Source organism: Anguilla anguilla, chromosome 19, assembly GCF_013347855.1.
Source record: "Anguilla anguilla isolate fAngAng1 chromosome 19, fAngAng1.pri, whole genome shotgun sequence".
Classification (NCBI taxonomy): domain Eukaryota; kingdom Metazoa; phylum Chordata; class Actinopteri; order Anguilliformes; family Anguillidae; genus Anguilla; species Anguilla anguilla.
In genome coordinates this window covers 17394397-17411220 of record NC_049219.1, presented here as the reverse complement: position 1 = coordinate 17411220, position 16824 = coordinate 17394397, and the positions used below count along the sequence as shown (strand labels likewise).

The window sequence follows — 16824 nt, the reverse complement described above, 5'->3', positions numbered from 1 at the left end:
TTGGAAAGTGCATGAAACCAATCTTGTAACGAGACTTTATTATTTTGACAATATTATTTTTGTAATAAAGCCAGACATGGAAATTAATTGCATGTCCTCTGTATACAGTTTAGGAAACGCATTTGGTGTACCCTCCCCGTTTCGAAAGTGGTAGCTTCTGGTGTCAAAGTGGACTGAACATTCATTGTGTGATTTTTGTGTTTATGGAATCAACTGCTTTTTCGCTTTTTCGGGTTTTTAAGAAGCTACGTAGTCATCTTCATGAAAAACTGCAACTTTCATATTTTTACAGGGCAGGTATGTTGCATAACCTTGTGCAATCTTGTGTAGTTTGCTCGCTAATCTCGTGTTTTTTCAGGTTTTTTATTTGGGGGTTGTTAGCATGCTAGCTAATGTTTGAATTGTTTTTAGCGAAGCTAGTATTTGGCTAGGCTAAATTAGTTTGTGTTCTTGAGAGCAAAACCGAGATAAATTAATGCAATTTTACCCAAATGTATTTTCGCTCACCTCGAGCCAGCTACTATAACTTGTTAGCTTGCTAGTTAGCCAAGTACTTTAACAAACACAAAAGGAGAGGATATGGTTAGCTAACGATTTGTAACATCAACATGAATTTTATTACTCTATTTCAGTGAATCCAGCATTAAGATGGAAGAGAGGCAGTATGCATCTTTAACGGTCCCTACGGATTATCTTCAGCACTGGTGAGTTCTTCCTCAAACATCGAGGCGTGTAGCGCTTTGCATTTTTTTTCCATCTCCATTCATGACTTAAGACTGTGTGGCGAACTGTGTACACAGTACACTAAAATACTGTTGGGGGTAGCGTTGACCGCCAAACTCAGTGAAAACGAGCCTCACTTTTGTGTAAAGGACCCGCCGCCATCAATCTCATGTTAGTTTTTTATTTTATTTTATTTTTTAGAATTTTAGAACTTAATGACTAATTGGGTATAACGTGTGATGGGGAAATGCTCTTCTTTCAGACGTTTTCCTATCTCGCGCCCTGTATCCCCCCCCAAAAGGATGATTTTTAAACCGTGCTCCGTCAGCTTTGGTTGTCCGTTTTTTGCCAGTTAACTTTGTGCTCTGCCTCTGTCACGCAGGTTTCCATCCACCCAGCATGTCCAGGCTCTCCAGGTCACGCAGTACCACCAAATGGCTGAAGACGCCCTCTTCATGGAGGCACCGGGCGAGCACAGGGTGATGACCGAAATGATGGTCCACCAAGAGCCCTCGTACACCCCCTTAGAGCCTCCCTACACCCCCCAAGAGCCTCCCTACGCCCCCCATGAGCACCCTGCCCCTATGCAGGGGTACCCGCTCCCTCCCTATGGAGCAGCCCCAGGTACAGTGCGCCCCCACCCCCACCCTGCATCACAAGTGTGACTCCCCACCGATCGCCTCATTAGGTGCTAACCCCGGTCGCTGTGTCCCAGGTTACTACGCAGACCGTAACGAGCGCCAGGTCCAGCCCCTGGTCTACCCCGCGGCGCCCGTGAAGGGGAAGAGGGGGCGGCCCCCCAGCGACGAACTGAAGGGCAAGCAGGAGAGGGCGGAGGACGGCTGCGGGAAGGTCAAGCGGAAGGTCGACCGCTTCAATGGCATGTCCCCTGAGGAGGTCATGACCAAAACGCTGCCGGACATCCTGGCCTACAACCTGGACATGCTGATCGTGAGTCTCGCTTAAACGGAAAGCGGCGAGCTGGACAGAGCTCACAGCCTGGCCTCTGGGCCTTTTCAACCCCATCCTTTGTGATCCAGTCGTGTTGTGACTTTTACCTGGAATTACCAGAATATCTATTTAGACATAGCCTGGCACATGACATCACTTCCTGCTGTCATCAGCATGCAAGTTGTCCTGGAGTGGACTTGTTAAGTGTCATTAGAGAAGATAGTCAGTCCCTCAGATGGCATCCAGCCCCTGGCCTGCGCTTGTTTGGGATCCAGCTGAACTGAGCTAGCTGTTAGGAAGTCAGATGTGGAGAGCTGTGCTTGAAAGGTTATTTGGATAAAACGTGTGAGCAGCTTTTGGGTAAAACGTGTGAGCAGCTGGCATCCTTATTTTCTTACAGATTGGAATCAACCCGGGCCTGCTGTCTGCATACAAGGGCCGCCATTACCCGAACCCCGGGAACCATTTTTGTAAGTTCATGCTTTATTTTTGGATTGTATCTTATAACAATTACCAGGAATATGGTACAGTATTATCTTAATGAACTATGTGCTGATTACATTTAAAAAATTGTTTTACTGTTTCTGTCAGTTGCTAGAGATTTGATGAAGGAGCAAATGAATATTCTTGTTGCCGTCTTTAGGGAAGTGCCTGTTTTTATCGGGGATCACTGAAGTCCAGCTCAACCACATGCACGACCAGACGCTGCCTGAGAAGTATGGGATAGGCTTCACCAACATGGTGGAGAGGACCACCCCAGGAAGCAAAGATCTCACAAGGTAAGGGGAGGTGTGGGTGAGAACACGCTTTCCAAAATCTGATATTCAACTGCTAACAGCATTTGTGCAAAGTGTGTATTAGTGTGCACAGCACAGCAGTTCAGGAAGCAGAGCTTCAGAATACTGACTCATTACCCTGAAGCTGAAGCGTGTGGATGTGCACATGCAGGGAAACTGTAGTCAGGCCCATGCCCACAGCATGCCTTCCCCTTCACTGTGCGGGTGATAAGTTTTTATCAGACGCTGTCGTTGAACGGTCAGGTCTGCCTTCCAGAAGGCCTCATTCTCTCCCCCTGTTTTGTGTGCAGTCAGGAGTTCCGCGACGGGGGCAGAGTTCTGGTGGAGAAGGTGCAGAAGTACAGGCCTCTCATTGCCGTCTTCAACGGAAAGTGTAAGCCTCAGAAAAGTTTCGTCTTCACTTACTGACCGTGTGATGCGCGTCTGTGACAGCTGTACATTGTGTAAAGTGTGAGGCTTTCCTGTCCAGTTCCTTTGTCATGTTGTGTTAATATGTGTGAAACTCAATCTTGACTCAGTACAACACTTCTTCTCGTGGAAGCAGTTGGGTCTTCTGATATTCAATAATTTCTGAATACCCAGTGCAGATACAAACTCTAACCATGCATTTCCATGTTCCATTTTTCTTCTTCAGGTATTTATGAGATTTTCAGTAAAGAGATCTTTGGTGTCAAGTCCAAGAAGCTGGATTTTGGCTTACAGCCTCACAAGATTCCAGAAACGGACACGGTAAGACACGCCTTCCTACAGCTGCGCAACTGGAACGCCAGCCCACCACTAAGGGGGTTTGCTCTGTATGTTTCAGTGGCTGCTGTGCAGCACACTTCCACTGTAATAGTGCACTAATAGTTGTCTACACTCTGCTGTGCAGCTGAGTAATGGCACTCAGTGGATTATCTCTTGCTTTTAGAACATTGTGGGTTGGTATGTGCATGGAGTTGATGGAGAGCAGGATTTTGTTTTAGCAATCTGTCTCCTCAGTGCCTGTGAGATCTAGTACCCATGTCCCAAAGGCATGCGCACAGTACTTGGTACTTAAGCTCTGCAGGGTCGGAAATGGACAGGCAAGGAATGGAGCTGTGGTTTTGATTGACGACCGTGGAATTGACAGCCGTGACATTGATTGACAGCTGTGGATTTGATTGACGGAATGATGCCCCGCCCTCTTGGGGTTTTCCCTGCAGGTGTGTTACCTGATGCCGTCGTCGAGCCCGCGCTGTTCCCAGTTCCCCCGCGCCCAGGACAAGGTGCAGTTCTTCCTCAAGCTGAAGGACCTGAGGGACCAGCTCAAGGGTGTGGCCAAGAACGAGGAAGTGGAGGAGATAAAGTACTCCTTTGACCTCAGCCTGGCCAAAGGTGACGGACGGGGACGGGGATGGGGGGCGGGGGACGGGGGACGGGGAGGGGAAGGGGAGTGGGGAAGGGGAGGGGGCAGGTGCAGGCTCCTGGTCAGCGATGACAGTCCTGTCGTTGGAGGGAAATGCTTTTCTCTGATTGTCTTGGTTCCTGTGGAAAATGTATAAAGAATACAGGCTATATATTTGCACGTGCCTGTTTAAAAAGTTATCAGAGCCCTTTTCGTGTTTGCTTCCCCTGAGTGTCTCACGGATTTCCCCTCTCGATCTCTTTCCACGTACCAGAGGATGCCAAGCGGCTGGCCATCAAGGAGGAGAAGCAGGACCCCGGGTACGAGCCGCCATTCAGTGGGTCCTGTGGGAAGAGCGAGCAGCAGAGCAACGGGCACTGCAGCTTCTCCTACCCAGAGACGCGCCCGGGAGAGACGGGTGAGCACTGCCCACACCCTCTCACTGTCTAACACACATCTCTCACTCTGCTCCCTCTCACTGTCTAACACACATCTCTCACTCTGCTCCATCTCACTGACTAACACACATCTCTCACACTGCTCCCTCTCACTGTCTAACACACATCTCTCACTCTGCTCCCTCTCACTGTCTAACACACATCTCTCACTCTGCTCCATCTCACTGTCTAACACACATCTCTCACTCTGCTCCCTCTCACTGTCTAACACACATCTCTCCCTCTCACTGTCTAACACACATCTCTCACTCTGCTCCCTCTCACTGTCTAACACACATCTCTCAGTCTGCTCACTCGTACTGTCAACCACATCTCAACTCTCACTTCCAGTGGTTTGATCATTTCTGGGTTTGTTTTTTTTGTTCTTCCTTCCTAAGCAGTACCCAGTACGGAAGCCACACCCCTAACATCAATGGGGCGGGTCCTGGATGGCCAATGGATGATGCAGTCATTTGCTGATCAGATCCCGGACATTGCTGGCAGCAGCACACAGTCCCATTAGGGGACGGAGACTGCATGAAGGGGGTGGAGCCTCACTGAACTCCTCCCCAGGGATTTCCTTTCCTGCTTGAGGATTGGCTCCTGGTGGCTGAGTATGCCACGCCCAGTTTCTCCAGCACCAGTGAGTCCTCCTCTCTCTCAGTGTACACTACAGAGGAGGAGGAGCAGAACTGCTGAAGGTCACAAGGAATTTGAAGTGGACTGATTTACCTTTTTTGACACTTATTTTTTTAACAACAGTAGATTTTAAAAAAATAATTATTTGTTTTGTGTTTGTTCTTATAACTGTTTAACGTAACGCGAGACGTGTGTCTGTTTTTTAATGCGATTTTTAAGAGGATAGTGGACTTTTCCCAGAAATTGTCTTTTATTGGTCATCATGTGTGCTGATGAATTTTGGAATTGCGCGTGCGAGTAAATTTGCTGTCCTGACTATTCGCGCCTCGTGGGCAGCCTGAGCAGCTGATATATCGCCCCTTTGCAGCGGTACGATATCACTCCTTGGGGAAGTCCAGTTTAAACCTCAGTGTGCTGACACAGACGCCTGTGGCAGACTGAGGCTCCTCCAGCGAGCCAGTCCAGGCGTGCCACGGTCTTATCCGGTCTTTCTTCCTGGTCTCCTTTCTTCCTCGCGGTACTAGTGCCAGCAGTGCACTCTGGGAGGAAGGTTTCTGGTCCTGAATAATGCTGTAGGAATGGAACAGTTTGAACACTATGGGGTTTCTGATGAGATTGTGCTACTCTTGGTAAACTTGACAGAGTGTTCTACATTTTTGTCATGTTCTGTAGGGAAAAAGAAAGTGGTCTGAAAAATAAATGTTAGGTTATTTTTCTAAAATGGAAAAGCTTTGAACCTGTTCCATGTCCTACCGGAATCAGAAAAGGGGATGAAATAACTTTCAGTCTACCTCATTCTTTTGCTGCCCAACAGAATTGGCTCTCAGTTGGGGAGAAAAATCATGTTTGTTGAACACTTGTTCAATGTTTCTTGCATTAAAAAGCGCCAAATATGTATCTTCTGTGAGTTTTTCTTGATTTGCTGTTTTAGATGTTACAGAGATGCAGACACTACATGTTGGTTGTCACTGTGATTGTTTTAAAAAAGATTTTGAAAAGGGGAAGTCATTATTTCTTGCTTGTTTTTATGCTTCACATGTGTGTGCGCTGTATGTTTTCAGTTTCAAATTTTGGCTGTTAAAATCAGTAATGGGCAGATGCGAAATGTAATTGAGTTAAGACAGAAAAGGTCTATAACGGATTGCACGATTACACTGATAAATCAACTCTTAACTCTGAACCCTTGGTGAAATTTTTTACAAAGTTTAGGCCTTACATTTTTATTTTATTCATATTCATGTTTTAGCCTTTCAATTTTATAAGCTTACACCACTGCAAACTATTCCATGGTTATGATTAGTCTTGATTTTTGTGTAGGTAATCTAATACTTAGAAAAATAAGTTACTGCCCAAAATAATAAACAATATCCTGCCCGAATCCGTATGCTAGGTCTTTAACGGTGATGGGTTTTATTTCTGGGGCGGGGCATAGCCGGGAAAAGGGTAACGGAAGCAGGTCACTAAATTCACAATGCCACAGCGCATACGTCTTCACCAATCACAGAGAGGATTGCAATTGGATTCTCACGAGCACCTAATAGGCCACCGCGTGGCATGTTAATTAAATTAAGTCTGCTTGTTTGTCTTCATTTAATTCACCTGCGACACGTTTATCCGCGATGCTTTGCCTGTCTGCTACTGGCATTCTCCCGAGTGCTGAACGGGTTAACGTGGCGTGTTAATTAAATCAAGACAGCTTGTTTCTTTCACCTGCTACTTTACCAATCGGCTACTTGCATCCTCACGAGCACTTAATGGACAAAGTCACCGTTTAATGAAATCAAGACAGCCAGATACAGCGGGAGATCGTACATCGAATGCAATCGCCTGCCTATTATACAGAAAGTCATTTTCAAAGTTAAATTTCATTGTACAACGAGAATGTGTTTCAGTGTTAACATCCACGTTAACAGCAAGTGTGGATTTTCACACCCGTGTTAGGGTGGTAGTGCATCATCCATTAAACTTGTCTAATGAAAACCATTGTTATATGAACCAAACGCTGCATGTAAATAAATGCGTGGTTGGGTTAATGTATTGGGACTTGAATTTCACAGAGCTTCAGAGTACTTCAGAGTATTTCACCAAATGTGTTGAGCCCACATGCGTCCTTGTGTGTCTAGATTTCATTCACCTGTGATTCGTTTACCTATTAAGAGCGCGCGAGAATGGCGAGGGCGCCTTTCTGATGGCGAAGGTTTGCACCTATTAATCCCTCGTGAGAATGCAAGAGCACGCCTTTCTGTGATTGGTGAAGGCACCCATTAAACCCTCGTGAGAATGCAAGAGCGCGCCTTTCTGTGATTGGCGAAGGTGTGCACCTATTAATCCCTCGTGAGAATGCGAGAGCGCGCCTTTCTGTGATTGGCGAAGGTGTGCACCAATTAAACCCTAGTGAGAATGCAAGAGCAGGTGCGCTCTCTTTTTTTTATTTTTATAATTTTAACATACTGCCACTAGATGGCGACAAATGATTAAAAATGTGCTGTGTCGAGCTTTTTTTGACCAAATAAAAGACAGATGTAAATCATTAGGCTCCTAATTAGGTGGTTGAACACGTGTTTAATTTCTTAATGGTTTTCTCCCATTAACCTTAACACAATGCAGGTTTGACTCATCATTTGCTTTGTCATTGAATTCTGCATTATATTCCAGATGGTAAGTATTAGTGTGCATGCTTTCACCAATTAGTAGCTCATTGATTCACCTCATTCATTAATTTGAAGTTTTACTACTTTTTATTCAATTGCTTGCAATATAACACAGTAAGCACAAAATGAACATAACATGGCTTAAGAAGGTAAAATAATCCCTTTATACATGAGAAGTACCTAATTAAGAAAAGGATGGGGGGGGGAAACATCTTGTTAAAATTCTGGATGTGTGACTAGGTTGGAATGAAAACCAGCATACAGGGGAGGGCCCAGGACCAAGTTTGGAAATCAGTGAGCTGGAGTTCTCCTGCTGCTAATTAATAGAATTGGTTTGGCCGAATTAGGGTTGAAATGAAAACCTACAGGATGGTAGATCTCCAGGAACATGGATGCAGTCCTGCTTTAATCTGAGAAGCATCCAGCTTGATTTAATGCAATGCACTATCTGGGGGTTTGGGGGACATACGGCTTGATGAATTGTATGGTCTTTCTGTCATTATGTTTGTGGTCTTACACACCTCTTACAGCTATTTTCATAAATAAAATTAAGGATTTGTAACAAAATGCAACTATGCAAAGGAAGCACAAGGAAACCGAAAACTCATACAATAAGCTAAATGCCATTTTTAAGTTGAATGAGGAGTTTTTATTAGAGGTATTTAAATATATTACTGCCAAGTGGGTTTTGCTAATGGGTATTGTGTTTTTAATTGCACTGTGTGTTTGCATCGCTTCTCTCAAGGCCACAAGTCAGTCATGCAGCAGAATACGGATTTCAGTCAGGCTTTAGTGGAGACACCCTTTCTTATAGAGTATCTGCGTTTAGTTTAATCAGCTATTCGAATATTGTACTTAGAGACGAAGGAAAATGTACTCCTATGTCTTCATCGCCATCAGTTACGTCGATACACTCATTTACGTCAACAGTAGGAGCTTCAGTCGCAATGCTTGCTACTCATACCACTCAGACAGGAGACCCCTGTCTTTGTCCTCCACATAAAAGCAATTAAGACATGTGATAATATCAGCATTATCATCTGTTGTATGTAACCCTTAATTCATCGAGACCATCATGTATACTATAAACAATATTCATTTTAACAGGATTCCCCAGTAGTAAAACATTTTTTAATAAAGTCGTTCCGCTGCCCAAATCCATCCCCACGTCAACACGTCATTGGTAGGCTACGTTCCGGTGGCAGACTTCAGGTCGGCTTGGAAGCAACGCTTTGTTTCTGTAGACTACGGGGGAGGTTATTCCAGTTTATTTTGTTTCATTTTATTACATTTCATTTGTCTATTTAATTAAAAATCAAGTTTCGACTGCATTTCTAACAGGTATGCAACTCGCGAGTATGTTGTGTGCGTGTTTTTGGATTAGTTAGCTTTCGTAAACTCAAGCATAAAATAATAGTTAGCCAACTAGCTGACTTAGCTAGAACAATTGTTAGTAGGCCATTCATTGAACAAACCGTAGTTCCTGTCTTAAGTAGATACTTGCGAGTTTGGCAATTATACATTTGTGCAACACTGTCCTTGTTTGTCATATAGGGGCTGTTCTCGTTTGTGAATGTAGCTACGTTAGCTTTCGTAGGTTCCTTCAAAGGTTTAAATCCAGAAATGTTTTTCATTTAGACTACTCAGCTGTGTCACTACAACCGGCTCTTGTAATTTACCTAACTTGCATCATACATCAGCATTGGTGAGTTGGCTGTCTGGCAGACTAGACGCATAGCGAACGTTAGCTAATACTAGTGTACTCAAATGTTAACATAAAACAGATTATAACTGCCTAAATGTAATTTGTTAGCCAGTTATTTTTCCATAGGCTTAGCAACATCCTCGTCTGAGCTGTTATTGTAGCGTTGTGAGTCTTTGCTACGCTGATCTGAAAACTGTTACATTGTGTACCCTCATACATTACAGCGGCCCGGTATGCCTTTTTAAAAATTACTTATTTTTTTGTCAGCTCCACTGTCGAAGCCATGCAGATAGCCAACGCAGCTAACATCATGGAGGACCCCGGTGGCAACGGAGTGGTGATGGACCAAGAACAGACCCCCGCTCCACTGGAACCCGCTGCCCCAGCAGAAGGTGCTCTGTAAATTCTCTGCATTTACTTGCCCGCGTTTAGCACGATTTAGCAGTTGCCCTTATAAACAGGATAACTTATTGTTCCTTCACTGATTCATTATTTTATTCATTGTGGCTGGATGGTTGCTGTTTTTTAAGATCCTAGATAAAGGGAGGTAGAGCATCTTTATCACAGAATGCCAGCTGTCACCACCACACTAGCCTACCACCAAAACACCAGGAGAATTGCACACTTTCATCAGAGCAAGTTCATCTGAGTCTTTACAACAGCCCACAAGAAGGACAATCTGATAAAATCTACCGATCTCTAAAACTGCATTGGTGATGTTAAAGGTGAACAATCATTTACCAGCTTGACTTAAACAGTCAGGTAGAACAAAACCATGGTTCTGAACTGGCTAGCACTAGCCAGGTTTTGTCAGCTGTTTGGGGCGAAAAACACTCAGCTAGAGATGGTTTCTTTTTTCATACAGCCTATGGGTGGTTCCTTTTTGTTCTTTCTGGGAGACAGTTTTATTAAACACGGTTTAATCAGTTTGGGGGTATTTTAAACCCAGCTTGAGAGATGTAGTTTTAATTGGCACAGCTTGAAAGTGTGATGTAAATGTGTCAGGAAATCCTCCCCCTAAGTTTTGTGAAGCAGACATGGCTTGAGAGATGTTATTGGATGGCATTAGAGCAGCTGGCTCTTCGGCAGGTGTTGTGGGAGACTTGTTGGGGATTGATGGCCCCGCTCCTTTCTCCCTGCAGCTCCGACGAAGACGAAGGGGAAGAGAGGAAGGCCTCCGAGCAAGGAGGCCAAGCCGGACCCCGGGCCCAAGCCCAAAAAGGCGAAAGAGGCGAAACCACCGAAGGCCAAGTCGGGCCCCCAGCCCAAGAAGGGGAAGGAGCCCAAGGCCAAACCAGGCCCCAAGCCCAAAACGGCCAAGGCAGGCAAGGGGGGTGAGCAGAAGATCGACGAGGTCTTCAAGAAGGTGAGACGGAAGGTGGACCGCTTCAAAGGCATGACGGAGGCAGAGGTCATGACCAAAACCCTGCCGGACATCCTCACCCCCAACCTGGACTTCGTCATTGTGAGTCTGCCTCTGCCCGTGAAAGTGCACTTGGGTCCTGATGCAGGAAGCCTTGCTATTGGTGGATGGCGAGTATTATAGTCCACAGAGCTGCCTTTCTGAATTGTGTTTCTGTTTTCAGTTAGACGCTTGTCTCTCCATATTCCTGTAGTGTTGTCAGACAGTGGACGAATTATGTTTACTGCAGATTAATCGTTTGGTAATGCTGCATTTTCCTCGTCAGATTGGAATCAATCCTGGACTGATGGCTGCCTACATTGGACGCTGGTTTCCAGGTCCAGGAAACCATTTCTGTGAGTCACAGGCTCCATTTTGTTTATGTTGAATATGAACATACTTATTTTGACATTTTTTTATACACTATGTTGTTAATGAGTATTCTTGTTGCCGTCTTTAGGGAAGTGCCTGTTTTTATCGGGGATCACTGAAGTCCAGCTCAACCACATGCACGACCAGACGCTGCCTGAGAAGTATGGGATAGGCTTCACCAACATGGTGGAGAGGACCACCCCAGGAAGCAAAGATCTCTCAAAGTAAGGGGGGCCAGGGGGGCACCTCCCTCTCTACCTGATTTATTATGGCAAAGTAGAGCCAAACTAGTAGAATTTGTTGAAGGGTACAGTCCCAGTGCTTTTGTCTGTATGCATTTACTGCAGAATGTTGTCTAATAAAGAACCTCATTGTAGGCCCAGCCTAGACACAATTTGGCTGTGTTAGACACAGTCTGAAGTGCTGAGGGTCAATGGTGTGAGAAAGGAAGGAACGCTCATCCAAAATTACTGAGATGCCAGGAAACAGAAAGCATCAGAAATAACGTGAATGAAAGTTTTCATTTGTTGGGCCTGTGAAATTGGCATTGTATAATAGAATGGGCTGTGGTCTTCCCCAGAGTGAGAAAAAGACTCTCCAGGTACAGGCTGGTTTCTGGTCATCACATCAGAAAGCAACCGTGCAAATGATGATTGATTTCAGAACATGAGGTTTAAAATCCCAATTGTGAACCATAAAAGTTACGCTCTTGTGAAAATACTCGTTGTACAGAAGTTGTTTAACTGGTCCCAATCCAATAGACAGCAGTGCACAAGATGCACTCTTTCTGTTATCATTGGTGAAGACTATGCATAATAAATGATGTAGAAGTTGTAAGAGGGGAATTGACAGTGAAGTTGGGTCTGAACGTGTGAAATGTTGGACGTGTTTTCCTGCAGCAAAGAGCTGCGCCAGGGGGGCAAGGTTCTGGTGGAGAAGCTGCAGAAGTACAAGCCTCTCATCGCCGTCTTCAACGGCAAATGTGAGCAGAGCTCTGCGTGCGTCTCCCTTTGAGATCCTAACGGTTCAGGATCTCTGAGTGAACTGAACTCCCCTTCCTTTGTCCTCAGGCATTTACGAAATGTTCAGCAGGGAGATCTTTGGGTTCAAGCCCAAGAAGCTGGAGTTTGGTGTGCAGCCGAGCAAGGTGCCAGACACGGAGACGGTGAGGGGGCTGCCCGCACACACACACACAGACACACACACACACACACACACACACACTCACACAAAAACACACACACGTGAAGCTGCGTGATTGACAGCTGCATGCCACTCCCCGTTTCCTGCAGGTGTGCTACCTGATGCCCTCCTCGAGTGCCCGCTGTGCCCAGTTCCCCCGCGCCCAGGACAAGGTGCACTTCTACATCAAACTGATGGAGCTGCGGGACCAGCTGAAGGGCGTGGTCAAGAACAAGGAAGTGGAGGAGATAAAGTACTCCTTTGACCTCGGCCTGGCCAAAGGTGAGTACACGGCTGAGGAGGTTAAAACTGCTTTACCCAGAGTCCTACTGGAGTATAAAAATGTGTCATTAAGTTTGGAGTGGGGCATAATCTTAATTGCAACTGGTGAACCTTATTGATTTTTTAGTAGGTGCATGAGTTGATAATTGGTGTAAATTATAAGGTAATTCTGATTCTGCCTTATTTTTTGTCAGTTGTTTGACTTGTGAGGACCCCTCCTCAAATGTTCTGATAAACCTCCTGTGTTCTTATTCATTCTGGAGACGTCAAAGGAGAAAGATTAGTCACCCTTGAGTGCTCTGAAGAGTTTTTTGGTGTGTTCATTTATTTCTTTTCTCTCCCCCAGAGGATGCCAAGAGATTAGCCATCAAAGAGGAGCAGTACGACCCTGGATACGAGGAGGCCTTTGGTGGGGCCTACAGTGAGGCGGGGCTAGGACCGGAGGCGGGGCCAGTGCCAGTGCCAGGGGCGGGGCCTGAGCAGAGTAACGGACACTGCAGCCTCTCCAGTGGGGAGATGGGTGAGTGCAGATCCTTTTCAGCCACGCTGAAGTCACAAGCTACGGAACAACCGAGAGATTTATAAACAAGTCTTTTATTGGCAGTTGTAAATGTTGGCTTTGCATTTTTGTTATATCACTGAGCTTTAGCAGCTAACATGATACCTGTGCTGAGCTTTTATTTAAGCATGTTTTATACACTTTTATACACTTTTGTTTCACCATGTTTATTTATTTTTATGCAAACCAGGCGTGTCGTTAAAAGCGTAGTTCTGTGTGAGGAATCTGCAGCTCTTTCTCTGGGGAGATCTCTCTTCGTTGATGACCTCTCCCTTCTTGGCTGCAGTCACATAGTCGATCAAATGAAGTCATTCTGCTTCATTTGAAGCAAGCAGTGGTAAAGTGAGACGCGAGTGTTGCATGGTTTGACCACATTGTGAGGTCTGTTTGTGTTCCAGCTCAACTCTAAGACACAGTCAGTGTTTTTTTGACAGTTATTAGAGCTGAACTAAACTGTGAATATTCTTCCTATAATTGCAAGGCAGGTCATATGAACATAGAATACATAATGAACAGAACAAGCCGTTCAGCCCATCTTGCCATGCGTATATTGGATCTTTTCACTCATGTTTTCAAGAGTAAGTTTCTCTGTTCTTCCCCCTTCAGAAGGTTCCAGTGCGGAGGCCACGCCCACAGCGGCAGAGGGGCGGGTCCCAGGCGGCAGTTGGATGACGCAGTCGTTTGCCGATGAGATTCCGGACATCAGCGGCAGCAGCAACAGCACACGGCCCCAGCTGGGGGCGGAGACTGCATGAAGGGGGCGGGGCCTTTCAGGGCTTCACCCAGGAAGTGGGCGGGGGCTGCAGTTTTAATGCGGGTTCCTGCCCAGCTGGCTGTGACGTTTCCCCACTGGACCAGCGATGGCTCAGCTGCACCCCATTGCCCAGGACAGTGTATCACACAGGAGGGGGCTGCAGGTGCCATCCTAATATGGTTTTAAATAGAGTAGTGAATCGTACTGACACTACTTTTTTAACTTCTTTTTACATAACTATTTAACGTAGCTCTTACATTGTTACTTGATTTTAAAATGCACCATTTAGAGGGTGAGGGGATTTTATGGAGAGATTTTGTATGTATGTATGTGTTTATTTTTGTGTAGTTGTTGGTGTACTAGTGCTCCCGGCTCAAAGTGACTAAACCTGTTTTAACAATAATGTTAAATCAGCGGAATACGGAGAGGCAATGAAAAGCGTGATGGCTTTCATGGAGAAAAGCTCTTATTTAAACCTGTTTTATTCTGACCGATATTTACTCTGCTTTCCTGTGCACTGGTGCTACATTTCAGTCCTCCTTCCTGTATTCTCTCTGACCACTGGTGACATCGACTGCATCAGAGGTGCATTGTGGGTACATGGCTTTGAAGTCTTTAACTTCTGGTTGCTATGGAGACCCTGTGGCGAGTTCGCACTGCACATTACAATGTTTACATCTCTTGGTGCTGAACATTTTGTTTATGTTAATAGCGCAGGAGGAGAGCTGTTTTTTCCTCTGCTTGTTCATTTGATCTCTGGGACTCCTCTCTAGTCACCTGTTACCTCTTACCTGGGCTGTCTGATCTTCTCCCAACGTCTCTGTGCAGGAGGAGCTGATCCTCAGGTTGGTAGGCGGGGTGGCAGCACGTTGTGCAGACTGAGTGAGACTCGCGCAGCCACTGTACTGCTATGAGAAGTCGGTCCCGATGGAAGGTGCCGGAACTGTTCGAGTGGCAGTGGTGATGATTTTTTTTTGTTGCGTTACCCGATAATGTTACTGTTAACCGTTGCATCTGAAAAGTACAATCTGTTACCCGAAAAGGTTACTGTTACCGTTAAGCAAAGTGCCGCCCCGCTAGGAAAGCCCTTTTAGCCCTGCAGTGAGTGGCGCGGTTTCGTTAGATGGAGAATGAGTCCCAGGCTCTTAACGGGTATCTGGAGTTGTGCTAACAGTCCACTAAGTGCACTCTCACACAGGAAAATACACACCTGAATTACTGTAGCTCTCTCACCATGGTGCTTTCAGAACACGTTTGATGAGACTGTGCGGTTTTTATGTTTTTGTACTGCATTTTAGTTATTGGGTTTGGTACTTGCTTTAGGCTGGACTCTGGTCTATTTTATTGTGATGTGAACTGACGTACACCCAAAGCAACGAGCCATGCGTCATCAGATGAAACGGACATTCGAGCTGTCATTAGAGCGCTCCAGAGTGATGTTTGTGTGCTCGCCTGCGTTCGTACCTCCCGGAAGAACCCAGAGAGATGCCGAAACACTGGCAGCTGTTCCAGCCACACAGGAGTCAGCTGTGCGTGTGTGCTGTGGATGTTCATCTGAAGTGGGGTCTGGAGTCATGCTTAAGACTGTATGTATGGGGGGGAAAAAAATAAAAGTCATTGCAGATGTCGCAACAACACTTTATTTTGGTGTTAGCCTCCTAGTAATTTCTCCATCTATATATGGCCTTAAACCTTTTGTTTTGTGCATTCCGGAAATGCTTAAGTTGTGTTCGTGCTGAACATGGTTTGTACCTGAAAACGCCCCCCCCCCCAAAATCTAGTCCATCTTGTCACAGAGGTCTTTATTTGTTGTGTGGTTTTCATGAAAGTGTTCAGCCTCTACAACCAGGTGCAATGTCTGGATGTTTCAGGATGGAGGGGAGTGGGGGGCATTTGGGTTGGTTTTTGGAGAAATCCGGCCTTCAGTTTTGTCCGATGTGAAGACATTGACGCCCTATTCCCTGTGAGCTGTGGGGCCTCGCCACGGGGAACGGGGGGGTGGGGGTGGGGGTTACTGTAAACTCACGCAGCTCTTCTGTCCAGAGTACGAGTGACGCAAAGTGCAGTGTGGCTTTGGTGGGACCTCTTCCCCCTCTGTCTCTCCCCCTCTGTCTCTCATTCAGCTGTTGGGCCGTACCAACGAGAACCTCCTGGAGGGGTCTGGGATGTACCACTTCTCCCACAGCTCCATGTGCACGCAGGGGTAGTCCCAGGGTTTGAACCGGCCGCTCCAGTGCAGCAGCTGGGCCTCGTGGAGAGAGGCGTCCGAGTACTGGGTGTCCGGGCTCCAGCCTAGGGGGGCAGGAAGGGTGCAGCATTACCCCCCTGCCCTGCACCGGGACCTGGCCTCGTGGGGCACGTCAGGGTCCAGCCCAGAGTCACTGCTGAGCGAGGTACTTACCCCAGTGAATAGATCCAACTCTGACAGTTACACTCTCGGACAGGTTGGGACAATCGGGTATATAGTATATATTATGCAGAATTTTACCTTGAAAATATTATAAAATAACCATGTTCAGTCATATCTTTGATGCACTTAGTTTGTCTTTGTGCACATTTGCCAAATCAGTGCTCTGCCTGTATTTCTTCTAAAATGTGTTTGGGATGTTTCTGGGCATGACTCTTTTCTGTGTGGAGATGGGTGGGTGTGGCTACCGAGCCTGTGGGGTGGGGCCAGGTTTCAGCAGGGCATTTGTAGGTAGTAAGCAATGGCAGAGGTGAACATGCACAGGTATACCATTCAAAAACCAGTCTGTCTTGGAATTGCTGTTCTTCTATGATGACATTTATCAAAAAAAACGGAGATATAAAAAAGAAATGGCATAAAAACTGATATAATAAATAAATATATAGGTGAGTGGGTGGGGTTGAGGACAGAGGAGGAGACTGTAAACAAAGGACAGGACCACAGCAAGCCTAAAAATCTTGAATAGTATGTCTTTAAAGAAATTCTACCAGTCAGACATGGCACTGAAAAGCAGAATTGTTCTGAGTCAACTGCACC

General features: G+C 45.9%; 3 protein-coding genes across 10 annotated transcripts in view; 2 read left to right on the top strand and 1 right to left on the bottom strand.

The window, feature by feature from the left end:
- Nucleotides 1–24: 24 nt before the first annotated feature.
- Nucleotides 25–5810, top strand: LOC118218770 (G/T mismatch-specific thymine DNA glycosylase-like). 2 transcript variants are annotated; one of them, XM_035401435.1, is made up of 11 exons: nucleotides 25–297; nucleotides 633–704; nucleotides 1106–1347; nucleotides 1439–1674; nucleotides 2075–2144; nucleotides 2318–2453; nucleotides 2762–2844; nucleotides 3106–3200; nucleotides 3656–3827; nucleotides 4112–4255; nucleotides 4676–5810. In XM_035401435.1, the coding sequence occupies exons 2-11, from the start codon at nucleotides 649–651 to the stop codon at nucleotides 4795–4797; spliced, it is 1356 nt and encodes a 451-aa protein (XP_035257326.1). In that variant the 5' UTR covers nucleotides 25–297; nucleotides 633–648; the 3' UTR covers nucleotides 4798–5810. The 2 variants fall into 2 exon arrangements, with proteins under 2 accessions (XP_035257326.1, XP_035257325.1); XM_035401434.1 differs by having other exon boundaries at nucleotides 4673–5810.
- Nucleotides 5811–7418: 1608 nt separating this feature from the next.
- Nucleotides 7419–15462, top strand: LOC118218771 (G/T mismatch-specific thymine DNA glycosylase-like). 5 transcript variants are annotated; one of them, XM_035401437.1, is made up of 11 exons: nucleotides 8445–8905; nucleotides 9203–9269; nucleotides 9537–9661; nucleotides 10412–10734; nucleotides 10958–11027; nucleotides 11132–11267; nucleotides 11943–12025; nucleotides 12114–12208; nucleotides 12336–12507; nucleotides 12854–13027; nucleotides 13673–15462. In XM_035401437.1, the coding sequence occupies exons 3-11, from the start codon at nucleotides 9553–9555 to the stop codon at nucleotides 13819–13821; spliced, it is 1311 nt and encodes a 436-aa protein (XP_035257328.1). In that variant the 5' UTR covers nucleotides 8445–8905; nucleotides 9203–9269; nucleotides 9537–9552; the 3' UTR covers nucleotides 13822–15462. The 5 variants fall into 5 exon arrangements, with proteins under 5 accessions (XP_035257329.1, XP_035257331.1, XP_035257330.1 ...); XM_035401438.1 differs by lacking the exons at nucleotides 8445–8905; nucleotides 9203–9269 and adding an exon at nucleotides 7419–7571; XM_035401440.1 differs by lacking the exons at nucleotides 8445–8905; nucleotides 9203–9269 and adding an exon at nucleotides 7645–7713.
- glt8d2 (glycosyltransferase 8 domain containing 2) overlaps nucleotides 15443–16824 on the bottom strand; it is a 10264-nt gene continuing 8882 nt past the window's right edge. For all 3 annotated transcript variants that reach the window (XM_035401446.1, XM_035401447.1, XM_035401448.1), the window contains one exon: nucleotides 15443–16112. In XM_035401446.1, coding sequence (XP_035257337.1) covers nucleotides 15940–16112 — 173 coding nt within the window. In that variant the 3' untranslated portion in view covers nucleotides 15443–15939. The remainder of the gene's footprint in view (nucleotides 16113–16824) is intronic.

Coding starts and splice junctions, on each gene's coding strand:
- LOC118218771 (XM_035401438.1), top strand. CDS start 9,553: ATGCAGATAGCCAACGCAGCTAACATCATGGAGGACCCCGGTGGCAAC. Junction 11,028..11,131: donor AGGTCCAGGAAACCATTTCT/GTGAGTCACAGG, acceptor TGCCGTCTTTAG/GGAAGTGCCTGTTTTTATCG. Junction 13,028..13,672: donor CCTCTCCAGTGGGGAGATGG/GTGAGTGCAGAT, acceptor TTCCCCCTTCAG/AAGGTTCCAGTGCGGAGGCC.
- LOC118218770 (XM_035401434.1), top strand. CDS start 649: ATGGAAGAGAGGCAGTATGCATCTTTAACGGTCCCTACGGATTATCTT. Junction 3,201..3,655: donor AGATTCCAGAAACGGACACG/GTAAGACACGCC, acceptor TTTTCCCTGCAG/GTGTGTTACCTGATGCCGTC. Junction 3,828..4,111: donor TGACCTCAGCCTGGCCAAAG/GTGACGGACGGG, acceptor TCCACGTACCAG/AGGATGCCAAGCGGCTGGCC.